Below are 14,802 nucleotides of genomic sequence, written 5' to 3' on the forward strand. Positions count from 1 at the left end.
GTGAGTGAGTGAGTTTGATTTTACGCCTCTTTTAGCAATATTCCAGCAAGATCACGGCGGGGGACACCAGAAATGGGCTTCACACATTCTAGCCTTGTCAGGCATCCAACCCGGTGTTCGGCGTGACGAGCGAACGCTTTCACCACTAGGCTACCCGACCACCTAAACCAACTTGAACATGTTTGCATAAGTAAACACACTTTATAATGAAACGAATGCAGGTCAATATGTATTCTGACCTCTCTGTCCGGTATCTTTGTGAAAGTACAATGTAGGTTTCCATATCACATTAGACAGATTTCTAAAGTGTAACTTCCGCTGTTAAGCTATCCGTGACTCGACACACGAATGCTCTGGTCATGCATTATTGAAGTGATAATAAGGTTTCAGTTGTTATAATATTACTTTTTTTAAATAAAAGTGTCAGTCATTTCCCGCGAGTGGGTTTGTGTGTGATGATTGCACTTCCGTGACTGACTCACAACTCTCACATCTGAGGCTGTCTACACATGGCCAGGGGTAAAGCAAGGATTGAGCGAGTTTCAAGTGTCAGCTGAGTGAGTGAGTTGAGTTTAACGCCGCTTTGAACAGTATCCCAGTTATATCATGGCGTGTCAGCTTGATGTGGGAGAAAAGCCCGAAGTGATGAAAGTCTTAGATGTTACCACTTCGGGAAACCTACGGATATGATGACGACAAATAATCAGGTGGAACCTGGTATTCGAATCACTGATAGCAAGTTTCTAAGGGACGCAACTCTGCTCAGCAAATTGCGTATTCTGAGATGTTAAGGCCACTCGTCTCCTCATGTCTTAGGTGAGATTCTAACTTGAAGAATGACGTAGTAAATAAAGCACACATGTTTTTGTTTTATTTGTTTGTTGTTTAACGCCGCACTCAGCAATGTTCCAGCCATATGATGGCGGTCTGTATATAATCGAGTCTGGACGAGACAATCAAGTGACATCATGAGCATTGATCCACGCAATTGGAATACGATGACATGCATCAACCAAGTAAGCGAGCCTGACCCGATCCCGTTGGTCGCCTCTTACGACATGTGTATATTCTGCGACATTAATAGCTACACTAGTTGCTGTTTGGTTATTGTTGTCATGACAACTGAGATAGCATCCCAATCATGTGTATGTATATGTATAACCACCAGGAACCATTAAACAACCAGATATAACGCCTGTAAACAAGACCGTTAAGGATGTGATAACCATACGACAAGTACCGCATCCTGCATGGCAAACAGCCTATCTATACACAGTTCGACGTGGTGCAGGATGTAGACATTTGCCACTACAGTGAAACCCATTCGAAAGTCCTGCTGGCAAACCGAGGTTCATTATCGGCTCGAATCTCTGATTCATCTCAAGGCCGTCGATCCAGCCAACTAAGATACGTATACTACAGCGAGGTGTGGTATCTGGGACTTAGTTTCCATACGGCGATCTTAGTGCCAGGGCCGCCATAAGTCTCAGAGTGAGTGAGTATGGTTTTACGCCACTTTTAACAATATTCCAGCAATATCACGGCGGGGGACAACGGAAATGGGCTTCACACATTGTACCCATGTCGGGAATAAAACCCGGATCTTTGGCGTGACGAGCGAACGCTTTAACCACTAGGCTACCCAACCGCCCCATATATAAGTCTCAGACGTTAACAGAGTCACCATATGGTGCTAAGATCGTGCCCCTGCGATAAACAAATGAATTTCCTAATCACTTCCTTATCTGAGTACAACCAGGTCTGTTTCAAAGTTGGATCCATACTTGTCGTAACATACGACACGGCAAGCAGACACCAGTTTAAGCTTCCAGCGTCCTATATTGTCAAGTGTGGTGATCTTTGAGCCGACCCCTAGCCACGACTGATAACCTCAGTAATCTTCAGGTTGAGAACAGAATGGAACTACGTAAGTCCTTTAAGCCCTGACACATTTTCATTCGCCGAGACTGTAAATACACTTGATGCCTGTGTATCTTCAATGTCAAATGTAGAAATTCCGTTGTCATTATCGCAGCCAAAAACCAGGACCCGAGTAATCAGTTAATAGTATTCTCTGAATTGTTTAAATATTATTCACTTGTTTTGAGTCGACCCACGCGTATATTCATGAACTCTATATTCTTCAGGTACATTTATATACACGTATGAATAATTAAGCCTTTTTTTACAGCGAATTCATTGTAACACACTTTCTTCAGTCGCAAGATTGAAAATGCCCGCCAAACGTCTTTATTCAAGTGTCCTCGTGACATTGGTGTTTATTGGACAATGCCTATCACGTGACCAGTTGAGACTTCTGAGTTACACCAAGCTAGCGTCCTATCCTGACCCCGCCCACCTGGCTCCAGTGTACAGGCTGCATGGGGGAGCGGCTGCAGCAGGTGCCTACGATGGGGATGCCCATGTACTTTATGTTATAGGTACAGTTTCTTCACTTGTGTATAACAACATTTTAGTAGTTTGAATGATCTGACGCTATCACAATCTCAAGTTTTCTTCTGTCCATGAGACGTTGTGTATTCTTGGTTCTGATGTTGTATATATATATATATATGTGTGTGTATGTGTGTGTGTGTGTGTGTGTGTGTGTGTGTGTGTGTGTGTGTGGTATAGACGTGGTATAGACTTTGTATAGACGTTGTATCATCGTTGTATTGACGTTGCATAGACGTGGTATTGACGCAGTCAGCAGATCGAAGATTCTCAAAATGCCCAATAGAATCCCAGATTATTGTTTGTTTGTTGTTAAACGCCACACTCAGCAATATTCCAGCTGTATGACAGCGGTCTGTAAATAATCGAGTCTGGACCAGACAATCCAGTGATTGACACCATGAGCATCGATCCACACAATTGGGATGCGATACTTCTGCCATATCGTGGTGAGAACAGCATATCTTTCGTGAAAAGGTTTTAAATAAGATGCGTATATTTTCATCCGTTATACTCAGGAAGAATAAGAGACTTTGTATCTCCCCTTTCCATCTTCATGTCGGGGGTGGTGGGGTAGCCTAGTGGTTAAAGCGTTCGCTCGTCACGCCGAAGGCCCGGTTTTGATTCCCAACATGGGTACAATGTGTGAAGCCCATTTGTGGTGACCCCGCTGTGATATTGCCAAAAGCGGCGTAAATCCATACTCACTCACTCACTCACCCCATCTTCATTCCTTGTACTAAACGCGTATTCTGAACGTAGGAGACGTGTCACCTGTTGTCCACGTCCTTGACCTGTCTGACCCCGGATCCCCACACCTGCTTGTCGACCACCTGTTCACTCCGACACAAGGTCAACCACGTGGGGTGGATGTGTGTGGTGGGGAATTGGCTATTGTCATGACGTCATCATCTGATGTTTATGAGGGTCACGTGATGTTCTATAAGACCTACAGTCAGGATGTGAAGAAGTTGTGGTACCTCAGGACAGTGCCTGGTGAGTAGAGATTCTCTCCTGCTTAAACAACAAATAGTGGCCTAGAGCAACTTTCTTTATTCGGTGCCAGGATGCTTCCTTACACCAGTGTCAGTCTTCATTTATCCAACATAACACATGTTCAGTATCACTTCGGGGACCATCAGAGTTATATCACGGTGCATAGACCATTACGTCACAAATTATATTTTAGAGAGGAAATCGATTTTTAAATTCACCATGGAGACATTCAAAGTCAATGCATTCGCGATTAGAGCAATTATAGATAGATAGATAGATAGCGTTACCGGTACCAGTCGGCCAAGACGCAGACAGTTGCATTTCACAAATCTTAGTTGATCAAACGCCTTTGTCCTCCAGTCGGATCCTCTCCATCCCACGTGCTGTATTCAGGAGACTGCAAGACATTGGTTGTCACAAATGAAGGACTCCCTGGAAAGGATGCGTCCAACAAGTTTGTGGATCCCGAGGGATCGGTGACCATCCTGAGAAAGGACAGAACGGACACATGGTCAGAACAAACTAGTGACTTCAAGAAGTTCAACGGGAGGTTGGTAAGGCTGGCCATACATTTATGAATATAATAGGACAACAACACCTTTCTTAAATATCAATATGACGTAATTGTTAATGATATCATTAATACTAGTATATCATCGTAATATAACCATACGAAAATGTCTTCTTCTAAGACCGGCGTTCAAATGCAACTATACGTTGGCAATCGTCATCATTCTGAAAACGATTCATATTAATTTCCGCAATTTTCGGACACGGTAACGCCCTGTAATATAAGTTATAGCAAGGTCACTCGGGGTACATGGGGTTTTATGGGTCCCGCGTTAGGTTTTATACCAGGAGCCGGGGGTGGAGGCGAGTAGTATAACACCTAACGAGGGACGCATAAACTCCATGCTACAATGAATTTATCTTACCGACATGTTCTAATATGACACTGCAAAAGAATCAACATTTTAAACTTATAGGAAACAGCTATTCGATTAAGCTGATGTTAGCTTGCGCTATGTCACGTGACTTTCATTAACTCGGAAAATAGCGTTTTTGCTTTGAAGTGGGGTATGAGGGATTTATTCTCCCTCTCAGAAATCCACATGCTGCCTGACTTGCTCGTGGTGGGGTATAAGATATTTATACCCCCCGCTGAGAAATTTATTCCCGTCCAAGGCGGGATACATACTATTTTATCAAGATCACGTGGACCAATCAGACCTCATCATTCAGACATGGAGGTATATGATAAGCGTGTTTAAATTTTCAGTAGTTGTTTAGGAATTATGTTAGACAGAAAATGTACAGTGACAGTTGGTAATGGTGTAGTCTTGGTTCTTTTCATCTGACATCTTTGTGCGATTACGACTTCTTCAACAGCGTTTGTTCAAGCCATCATCCTCTGTAAGTACCGGGTCCGAATATTTTACAAGGACATATGAGAAAAGGTACATGCTCAAACGTCTAATCGGAAATCATACCAACTAAAACGTGGCGTGGACGATTATAACCATGAGTAGTTGCAAATCTATACGAAGCATCATGAATGGCACTCTGTAGGTATCACAGGTAAGACTAAATTCTGAAAACAACCTTTGAAACTCGTTGACATTGTTCGGCCTAAAACAAAGGGCATGCTTCTCAGACGTCAGTCATTTATATTTCCAGATGAATAAAAAGAAATATGTTTCCCCGTGTCACATGAAGCATATTCTCTGTTATCCGGAAAATAAAATGCTTGACAAATGCCTTTGATTAAAGGGCCGAGATATTCTTGGTGACAAATAAATTTAAAGTATTCCTCCTGCATCACTTTTGTTTCCAATATAACATGTAGTCCAGCCGCCCTCCTCACTTTCGAGAAAAATATGGCCGAGAACATTTTTTCATGTAGCCTTAAACAGTACAAGATGTTCTTTGCCCTATGACAGTAGTCATGTCATTGTATTGAGTTGGTTAACAGTCTAGAAAGACATTGAGTTTTTTGGGTTTATCTCATTGGCTTAGAGACAAATGAGACAATCACAACCAAAAATGTCTGCTGTCACCTTCAAAACGTAATCCAAATAATTATTAATATGAATGTCGCGGAACGCAGCATTATTTATGAAACATACGACGAGTGGGCGTTGTTTAACGTACAATAAAAAAACAACCGTACAATAAAACACTACAGGGTGAATAAACAATGAGGGGCGCAGCCCCGAGTGGTTTATCTCTCTGCAGTGTTTTATTGTACGCTAAACAACCACCACGATTCGTTTATTTCTTATATGAGATATCATTATTATGTACAGCCTATTTAAGGATGTTTATAAAATGTACAAGCTTTAATAATATTTCGTATTCAAATAATGATGACTTCCTGAATAGAATCAGACCTCGGCAATGTCGATCAAGTCCATTTTATGTGCAGGGTGCTAATTTGGTCTTCCACGCATATTCTCACAATATTCATGTCGATAATCTGTTTCCTCTTCTCCCAATACCGATTGTCACATCTCTTCCACTTTTGGATGCTATCGTCCGACCATAACGTTTATCTGCGTGGGCCAGCTACATCTACGGGGAACAGCTCACTAGACTCTTCCCACTCAAAAGTAGCATCGTCCAATTTACAACGTTATCAAGTTGCGAGTGCTCGAGTCTCCAGAAATGGCGTCATGATAGAACAATGTTTTATCGTGAAATAAATCACGCTTCATTCTTCATAACCTTTTGTCAAACTGAGTGAGTGAGTTAATATTTAAATTCACATCGGCTTTATTTCAGCCATATCGTGACTTGAACAAGTTATGCATTTATATTTTATATAAACACCTGTCGTCGAAGGACAGTACAACAACTCGCAATATATCACAGATTATAATTGTAAAACAAGTTTTAGAACAATAAAATGATCAGATTATGACAGACGACACATTATAAAAACAGGCTAAAGATCACCAACAACTAAAGTTCGACCACCACACTACGGACCATAGGGACTTACAGTACCTTTGCTACCTGCATGGACCCCAGCAGGATTTACATCATCCCTTCAGCTGTTGGCGATTATTGGGAAATTTAGCCGAAATATAAAAGAACACACATTCTACGATTAAAACTATGATAAGAATAACGTACTTTGAATGATATGGACTTACTATACCCTCTCAAGGTGACAATACTTTTACAATACTTTAACACCCGTCAAGTGCACAGCCAAAAACAATCTCAGTTCTCAATTAAATACTACCAATTTAAGAAACAGCTATGTACATCAAAATGTATTAATTTGTTCAATTTCTTTTAAAAAGCCACTATTTAAATGATAACTAACATTAAATAGATCCTTAAGAGATGATGATTTGAAATAGTTATCCCTTGTGATGGCAAAATCAATAGTCAAGCAGGGCCAACTGAACTGCTGGACCAAAGAAAATGTATACCAATGTTTTTAGATGGCTAACAATGAAACGAAGAAGAAATGGTTGTGTGATGTGATGTATTTGATACGGGTCTCACCTTAAGTTTGCAGTGTTTCGGCAGTAGAGTATATTTGCTAGCCTCAAATTCCGGTCACCCTCCATGATGTAATTTCGAGCCCACGTCAACAAATAATAATGGTTATGGATTATAATTAAATAAATTATGGCAAATTTACGAGTTTCGATAATAAGTGCAACAGTTTTGACTAGTTTTATTCATTTAATGGAATAAATTTTGACAAGTTTGTTTTGACAGGCGAATCTACTGTGATATAGTAGGGGGTTATTCCTCGATCAATTCAATTTTTTTATTATGTACTTTTTTTATTTTTTTTCCTGTTGCTATTTATAATCTATAAAGTGAACCATTAACCTGTTTTTTTGTGAGGCATCCTATTCATATTCTCTTATTCGTCTGAGCAAAGTTGTCAAAATCTTTAACATTTTTAACTTTCCCGAAATAAGAAACTTTCAACCCAAAAAGATATTCAAAAAGAAAAGATTGAATAGACATTGGTCTATTTAGTCCGTGAAAATATTACAGTGACACTTGTGATACCAATATACACAGCTGCCAAGGCAATAGAGAAGCTGCCATAAATGGTCACCACGCACTATATTCGCTAAACTGTTTACCTCTTAAACAAGAAACAATTTTGCGACGTACTTTGATGTTTTACATTCAACATGCCCTAATACATTCACGAAGCTGTTTTGCAATACACAATGAAACATCCTCCTTATTTTCATGTTTCTCAGATCTGATATTCGCCACCCCTCTGCGTGTGTCAATACAACCACCTTTGCAGCCAGCTCCAGTCTGTGGCAGGATCTGCAGCCGTCCTACTCTTCCATTTCGCCAGATGGCCACACCGTGTTCGTGTCCCTGCAGGTACAGTCAGAAACTGGCACCGGTAGGTCTGTTCTTAAAGAAATGGCTATGTACAAAGAACGTCAATATGAAAGTCAGACGCCGCCGATATACAGAGAACCACCCACCCCCTTCATCGAAACCATACATTTTGTAAAGAATTAAGCTCCCGTATATATTTCCATAAAACAGTCACCTCTTAAATCAAATTCTGTATTAATTAGACTGTTGAAACCGGTCCCTTATCTGACTGGCAGTTTGCAACCGATTTCTGAATGCCATCGTTCTGACTAATCTGTCCTGGGCTGGAGTCGTTGCCCTTTGGCGTCCTGATCGGCGTTCATCATCGACGTTATTTGTTTGTTGGTATCGGGCCCACAATCTGCTGGTGACAGATTGAGAAACATGCAGCGTTTGGGCAACCCTGTTCTGAAGTGTGCTCACCTGCTACATGCCTCTGGCACGTAAACCTAAACTTCCAGCGCGTTGCAAACGTCGCATGATCAATGTTGTTGCTTCCTGAATGATTAAATGTGTTGTATAAAGTGTCTTTGAGCTTTTGCTTCAAAGAAAAAAATATGCGTCCTCTGCTGAGTGCGGCATTAAAAAATATAAACAACAACAAAAAACAAAGCAAGGCGTATCTCATTTGGGTAGGCCAGAGCAACCAGTGGTTGTTGTATTGTTGAAGATGTGTAAATGTCAATAAAGGCTTGGACCAGTGAAGATTCCCGGGTAGAATAGGTCTTTAGCAACCCATGCTTGCCCTAATAGGCGACTATGGTTGTCGTAAAGGCGACTAACGGGATCGGGTGGTCAGGCTCGCTGACTTGGTTGATGCATGTCATCGATTCCAATTGCGTGGATCAATGTTCATGATGTAAATCACTGGATTGTCTGGTCCAGACTCGATTATTTACAGACCGCCATCATATAGCTGGAATAGTGCGGCGTATAACAACAAACCAAAACCAAACCAATAAAGGCTTGTCCCGTTGTTTACTGAACTCTGCTCCCAGAACAGGTGTGTGCAACGCTATCTGCATGTCAGATAAGGAACGCTTCTTTTTTTTAAAAACGTGTTTTCCGTTCCCGGTTATTTCTTATGGCGACCTCATAAGTTCCGATCCCGGGTTATAGAATAGCATTCTGTTGTTTGTGTAGGCGACGAAATAAATATGATTTCATGGTCAAGCGCTGTCGTACCCCCAAATCGTGTATCTCCCACATGTTTTCAGCCACTGGTGAATTTGGTCCATAGTCAGGTCTCCGTGATTTAGCTGGAATACTGCTGACTGCAGCGTTAAACAACACGCGTTGTTTTTTTATAACCTGTAACGTGCGCTCGTCTGTTTCTCGTGAGGCTTTCACAGTCAGTTATTTAAGGCCACCGTGATTTAGCTGGAATATTGCTCATTACGGCGTTGAACAACATTCACTTACCCCTTCTTATTGCATCCATCACTTTGTATAACCTATTACAGGGCCTAGTTTAATATATACACAGGACAATAACGCCATCGCGAGGGTATCTGTGAGAGGGGGCGAGGTGACGGGCATCTACAGTCTCGGCGCCAAGAACTGGAACCAGAGTCGGTTGGATCCAAGCGACCAAGATGGAGGTAGGTATGAACATTGTGGAGCTTCTATCTCAATACTTGTTGACCAGATGTCCTGGAACTTGGTATCAATGTCTAGCCAATTAAACAATACATTTGGCACAAAAATAATTTCTTAATAAAGTTAATACGGGTCCTGAACATAACTCTTAGGGAAATAGTCCTGATGTTACTTTTGGAAGAATATAACATATTTTACCCACCGAATCCTCATTTCAACTTGCTGCAGGTATCTTCCATCGCCGAAATGTCAGGATGCGTGATGTCACTTCCTTTGGTGAAGTTAGGCTTGGAAATAATAAATATGCATGCTGTTCCAATGTAACCCGTGTCCCAATGTGCCCTGGTCTCGCCTATAGTTGGTATGTCTGTCTGTCTGTCTGTCTGTCTGTAAGACGTAGAGTATTCCTCGATCTGAAGGTACCCACTCTGTGACGGACCCAATCTTCCTTTGACAACCGCCTCTCTGATCTTGTTCACTGCTGACTTTGAAAACACTGTGTATTCCCCATCCTAAAGGTACCCACCGTGTGACTTATCCAACCTTCCTCTAAAAACCTCCTCTCTGTTCGTGTTGACCCTGATGACCCTGGTCTCACTGTGTAGGCCCCAACCTCGCGACGTACCCTATCTACGGCATGTACCAGCCCCGGGCGATGAAGCTGCTGCAGAAAGGGGGCAGGGCGTACCTGGTGACGGCGGACGAGGGGAGGATCAGGGAGTACAGCGTGGGGAGGCATGGCTTCTCCTGGTCCGAGGCTGCAGCTGCTTCTGTAGGATCTCTGTCAGCGGGAACACAGAACAACACACTGGCGGATATGTTGAGGCGGCCTGACAAACTCGGTATGCACTCATCCCTTCAGCCCTGGAAGATACTCATACATAGGTGGCCTCGGACATGTGTGAGTGTGGTGGGAGTCGTACGACCAAGGTATTTGGTGGGACCTTTGTTGGAGACTATCTTTTCTATGACTGCTGCAAGGCACACAACTCATAGATTTCTGGACATCCAGCCTCTCCTCACCCCACTCCCCGATTATAAAGAGGCCAGTCCCTTTAGTTAAAATATATTTTGGTCTCGCTGATTTGGGTGATTCTTATCGCTGTATCCCAGTTTGGTAGATCAATGTTCATGATGTCAATCTCAGGATTGTCTGGTCCAAAAACGTTTATTTACAGACCGCCTGGAATATTGCTGACACAAGCGTTTGGTCTTGTTTGTTCTGAATGCAGGTCGCCTATTAATCAGTAAATGTGATGTCATCTCCCCGGGGATTCACGACATAAAGGCGTTTGGTGGGCGTGGCTTTTCTATCTGGGACACTTCCCACCTGACCCACGGGCCTGTGTATAACAGTGGGGGTGAGGTAGAGGAGGTCAATCAACTGCTGCTTGACAATGTCTTCAACACTGACGTCACTTCATCTGTAACTTCATCCCCAGAAAACATGAGAGATGCCAGCTCGAAAGATTTTGTGAGTTTCCTGTAAATGATTCATTAAATTCTTCAAATGATTAACAAACATTCTTAGTTCCAATAAAAGCAAACATAACCGAAAATATTTTGATGACACAAATACCTGATCGATACTTTAAAATAAAATCCAAATTGTTCAACCTCAGGATTCCAAACGAAACGATTATAACGATTATAACGCCAATTATATTAAAGGAGCTCTTGGAGGATATGTTTTGTTAAATATGAAACGCTCAGTGGATAACCAGTTTCACAGATTCCATTGGGTGTAAAAGGCAACATGGCGGTGGAACAATGTGAATGGATCACTGAAAATCAGTGATGACACCAGGTGTTCACGGAAGGATTAAGCATGATCTGCCCTACGTTCTGGTCATGAGCTTAGTCAGACGTAATTGCAGGGTCCCAAACTGAGTGCCCTGGATGTAGTGGAGGACAATGGGAAGACCTACCTGGTGTTGGGGAGTCACACCATGGGGAGCCTGTACTTGTACACCGTGGACATGGGCTCTCTGACCACGGATCTCAACCACGTCTACAGGCAGGGCGGCACCAGGCAGACCATGCAGGATATGTACAGGCAGGGCACTGCTGGCGACGTCGGTATCTCGGACATCAGGTGGGGGGTATATATAGTGTTATCTCATGCAGTCTGTATCTGGGGACGTTCGTATCTCGGATACCAGGTGGGGTATATATAGTGTTATCTCATGCAGTCTGTATCTGGAGACGTTCGTGTTTTGGATACAAGGTGGGCGAATATATATAATGTTATCTTATGCAGTGTGGTTTGTTGGGCGCTTGACAAAAGGTATAGTTGAGGACTTCATATCTCGGATATCAGGTTGTGAATCCCTTGGTGTTATCTCATGTAGTGTTCTGTTCTTGAGTATTTCGTCCCTTGGGGTAGAATAGGTCTTCAGCAACCCATGCTTGTCCTAAGTGGATCGGGTGGTCAGGCTCGTTGACATGGTTGATGCATGTCATCGTACGCCAATTCCGTTGATCGATGTTCTTGTAAAGGAAGAGAATTTAGGGGTGTCAACTTCTTTATTATAAGGAACACATTTTTTCGGGGTATATGCTTACTCCTTCATCAGGTGAATGGCTGATCACCTGATGGAGTAAGCATATACTCCGAAACGTTGTGTTCCTGATTAACCTGACGAAGGAGTAAGCATATACTCCGAAATGTTGTGTTTCTTATAATACAGAAGTTGACATCCATAAATTCTCTTCCTCATGTGTATCACTTCTAAATGCCTTTCAAAGAGTTGATGCTCATGATATCAATCACTGGATTGTCTGGGTCAGACTCGATTATAGCTGGACTATTGCTGAGCGTGGCTTTATACAACAAACTTTGTCAATTCTTTTCGTTGACATGTCTGGTCCTATGGGTCAAATATCATGGTTTTTTTCAGGGAGAGGCTATGAAAGCTGGTGTCTGTTGTATGTGGTGGCTTTGGTTATTGCTGGTTCTAGCTGCATGAAAAGAAAACTGAAATGAAAATTTGAAAAAAAAGTTTTGTCTTGCTTGAAGAAACATTTTATACACAATTATTCCTCTTGTTCTGTTTCAGGCTGATCTCGTCCAGGCAAACCCCGGCCAACAAGACTCTAGCAGTAGTCATCAGCAATGGATCAGGCACAGTGTCAGTGTATGAGATTGAACCTTCATAGGGACACAATAAACACCACAAGCATTCATAACTATGTGTGGTTCTGTGCAAATGCAACCATTAATAAATACAGATCAATATCTTAAACTTCCAAATCATAATTAATTTTTAAAGTGCCCTATATACAACCACTGCTGCTCAGTGGTGCTGTAAAAAAGTATTATCCTGGTATATGGATCAGAGTGCACTCAATATTCATTCCGGGATCGGGTGGTCAGGCTCGGGATCGGGTGGTCAGGCTCGCTGACTTGGTTGATGCATTTCATCGTATCCCAATTGCGTGGATCGATGCTCATGATATTAATCACTGGATTGTCTGGTCCAGACTGGATTATTTTACAGACTGCCGTCATATAGCTGGAATATTGCTGAGTGTGGTGTTAAACAACAAACAAACAAGCAAAACAATATTATTCTCAGCTACCTGGGGATAATACAATCCATGCAGCCTATGAGGCAGCAGAAGGTTAGCAGTCACATTACCATCCTGCATCATCTCATCCTGCCGGGTACCCAGTCACTGATGAGTGAACAGAGGCATAATTTGAACAGAGTCACGGCCTTTGGATGGTGACCCCAGGTAAATGCGTCAGTGTGGGGCAGTATCGAAGCCCTAGAAGCTCTCAGGGGTCAAGCTGCCAGTCACCCTTCCAAGGACTCCCCACAACCAATGTTGCTTAACTTCACCTGATTTGTGGCCTTTGGATCAAGTGTGTATTGGTCCCTAGAAATACATAGGGAAATGAATCATGGATTGCTCTCCGATGTATTGACTTGTTTAGTACCCGACACTTCAGGGCAAAGTAAAATTCAAAGTTTCAAACAGGAAATGGGGGCACAAGTGGCCCAGTCGTCTAAGGCGCCACGTTTCGCTGTGCAGAGTTGCGTCCCCTGGACACGCCAGAAACCTATGATTGTGGGTTCGAAATCCCGGTTCAACCTGATTATGTTTCCAGGTTTGTCAGCACCATACCCGTGGGTTCGTTGGTTTCACTGAAGTCGTAAACGTCTGAGACCTGCATCATTTCGGGCTTTCCTCCCACATTAAGCTGACACACCATGATATAACTGGAATAATGTTAAAAGCGGCGTTAAACCCAACTCACTCACTCACTCACACAGGAAATAAACATACAGTAATTTGCATTTCAGGTTCGTCAGTATTTCTCACTATGTATTATTTGAGACCTCAAACATTAATTTGGAACTGAACAAACTCAGAGAAACTACACTTAGGTATTTGTAACAAAGTTAAATATATCTGACACTGCATCACTCAGGATTGAGAAATAGGTGCTTGATAATAAAGGTTTCAAGTTTCACAGGCATGTTATTGAGATTTGAAACCAAATACTAGTATTGATCCACGGGATCAAAGTGTTCATGGTAGAAGGCTGATCCCTGTGTTGCTGGCAATGTGCTGATGATAACTGATGCGCTAAGCTGAGTGTTTTGAGTAGTTCACAGCTAGAATGATTTTCCTGTTGATGAACAATACCACTGGAAACAAAACTGGATTTACAACAATTTTATTCCTCAGTTTTGTACAAATATATATGTACATGTAATATATACATTCTCAGACATCATACAGCATTGAACTTAATTCATATAATTTACATTAACATGGTGACAACCAGATTTGGCAATCCCTTGTTATTGCCAGGGCTGTGTGTGCGCGTGTGCGTGTGCACCAAACCATGTCTAAGACCTGTATATGACTGTACACTATAATACAACATAATACACACCTGTGGAATGTAACAAACTCACATATATGATAAAATAGATATTTACAGCAATTAAAAATATTTATAATTTAAACATTCATTTCTTAATTGAGTATTAAATACTGTAAATCTGGAAAGTTTGGCGCCATGAAATTACTGCAAGTGGCTAACAATAGCCTGAACTGCATCTGGAAGTATTGCAACATCCTGTTCTGTTGATGAGATTACCAAAGATCAAAGCTACTTTTGCAGGTGTTACAGTTGCTAAGTAGTAAGCAGGGTGATGAAAGGGTATCTCTGTGTCATTCCGTGATTATCAAACTGTAGATGTGTGTGTTGTAGTAGTTGATAAGGGTGGAGTAGCGTGTTCCTCTAAACAGTACAGACTGGCTGGTGTATGTCTGGACTACTCGGAGTATTGTCAACAACTTGACGAGATGTCGCAGGTTAGTGAACATAGACTAATTTGACTGTTGACACTAAGTCACAACGTG

At 42.0% G+C, this 14,802-nt stretch overlaps 1 protein-coding gene across 2 annotated transcripts; it reads left to right on the top strand.

Annotated features, from left to right (window-relative positions):
• Positions 1–1,784: 1,784 nt before the first annotated feature.
• Positions 1,785–12,595, top strand: LOC139459217 (mesenchyme-specific cell surface glycoprotein-like). Of its 2 annotated transcripts, none has more exons than XM_071240680.1 (10): positions 1,785–1,927; positions 2,192–2,441; positions 3,217–3,450; positions 3,811–4,000; positions 7,689–7,821; positions 9,308–9,422; positions 10,026–10,262; positions 10,653–10,894; positions 11,298–11,515; positions 12,480–12,595. In XM_071240680.1, exons 2-10 carry the CDS (start codon positions 2,234–2,236, stop codon positions 12,577–12,579), a joined length of 1,677 nt encoding a protein of 558 aa, XP_071096781.1. In that variant the 5' UTR covers positions 1,785–1,927; positions 2,192–2,233; the 3' UTR covers positions 12,580–12,595. The 2 variants fall into 2 exon arrangements, with proteins under 2 accessions (XP_071096781.1, XP_071096776.1); XM_071240675.1 differs by having other exon boundaries at positions 2,220–2,441.
• The last annotated feature ends 2,207 nt before the right edge of the window (positions 12,596–14,802 follow it).

The sequence above is a fragment of the Haliotis cracherodii genome, unplaced genomic scaffold (assembly GCF_022045235.1).
Source record: "Haliotis cracherodii isolate W230 unplaced genomic scaffold, xgHalCrac1.p SCAF_1, whole genome shotgun sequence".
In the NCBI taxonomy this organism is placed as follows: Eukaryota; Metazoa; Mollusca; class Gastropoda; order Lepetellida; family Haliotidae; genus Haliotis; species Haliotis cracherodii.

What these genes read in the sequence shown, in the direction of transcription:
- LOC139459217 (XM_071240675.1), top strand. An exon ending in CCATGTACTTTATGTTATAG is followed by an intron (nt 2,442 to 3,216) that starts GTACAGTTTCTT and finishes TTCTGAACGTAG; the next exon opens with GAGACGTGTCACCTGTTGTC. An exon ending in CCGTGTTCGTGTCCCTGCAG is followed by an intron (nt 7,822 to 9,307) that starts GTACAGTCAGAA and finishes ATATATACACAG; the next exon opens with GACAATAACGCCATCGCGAG.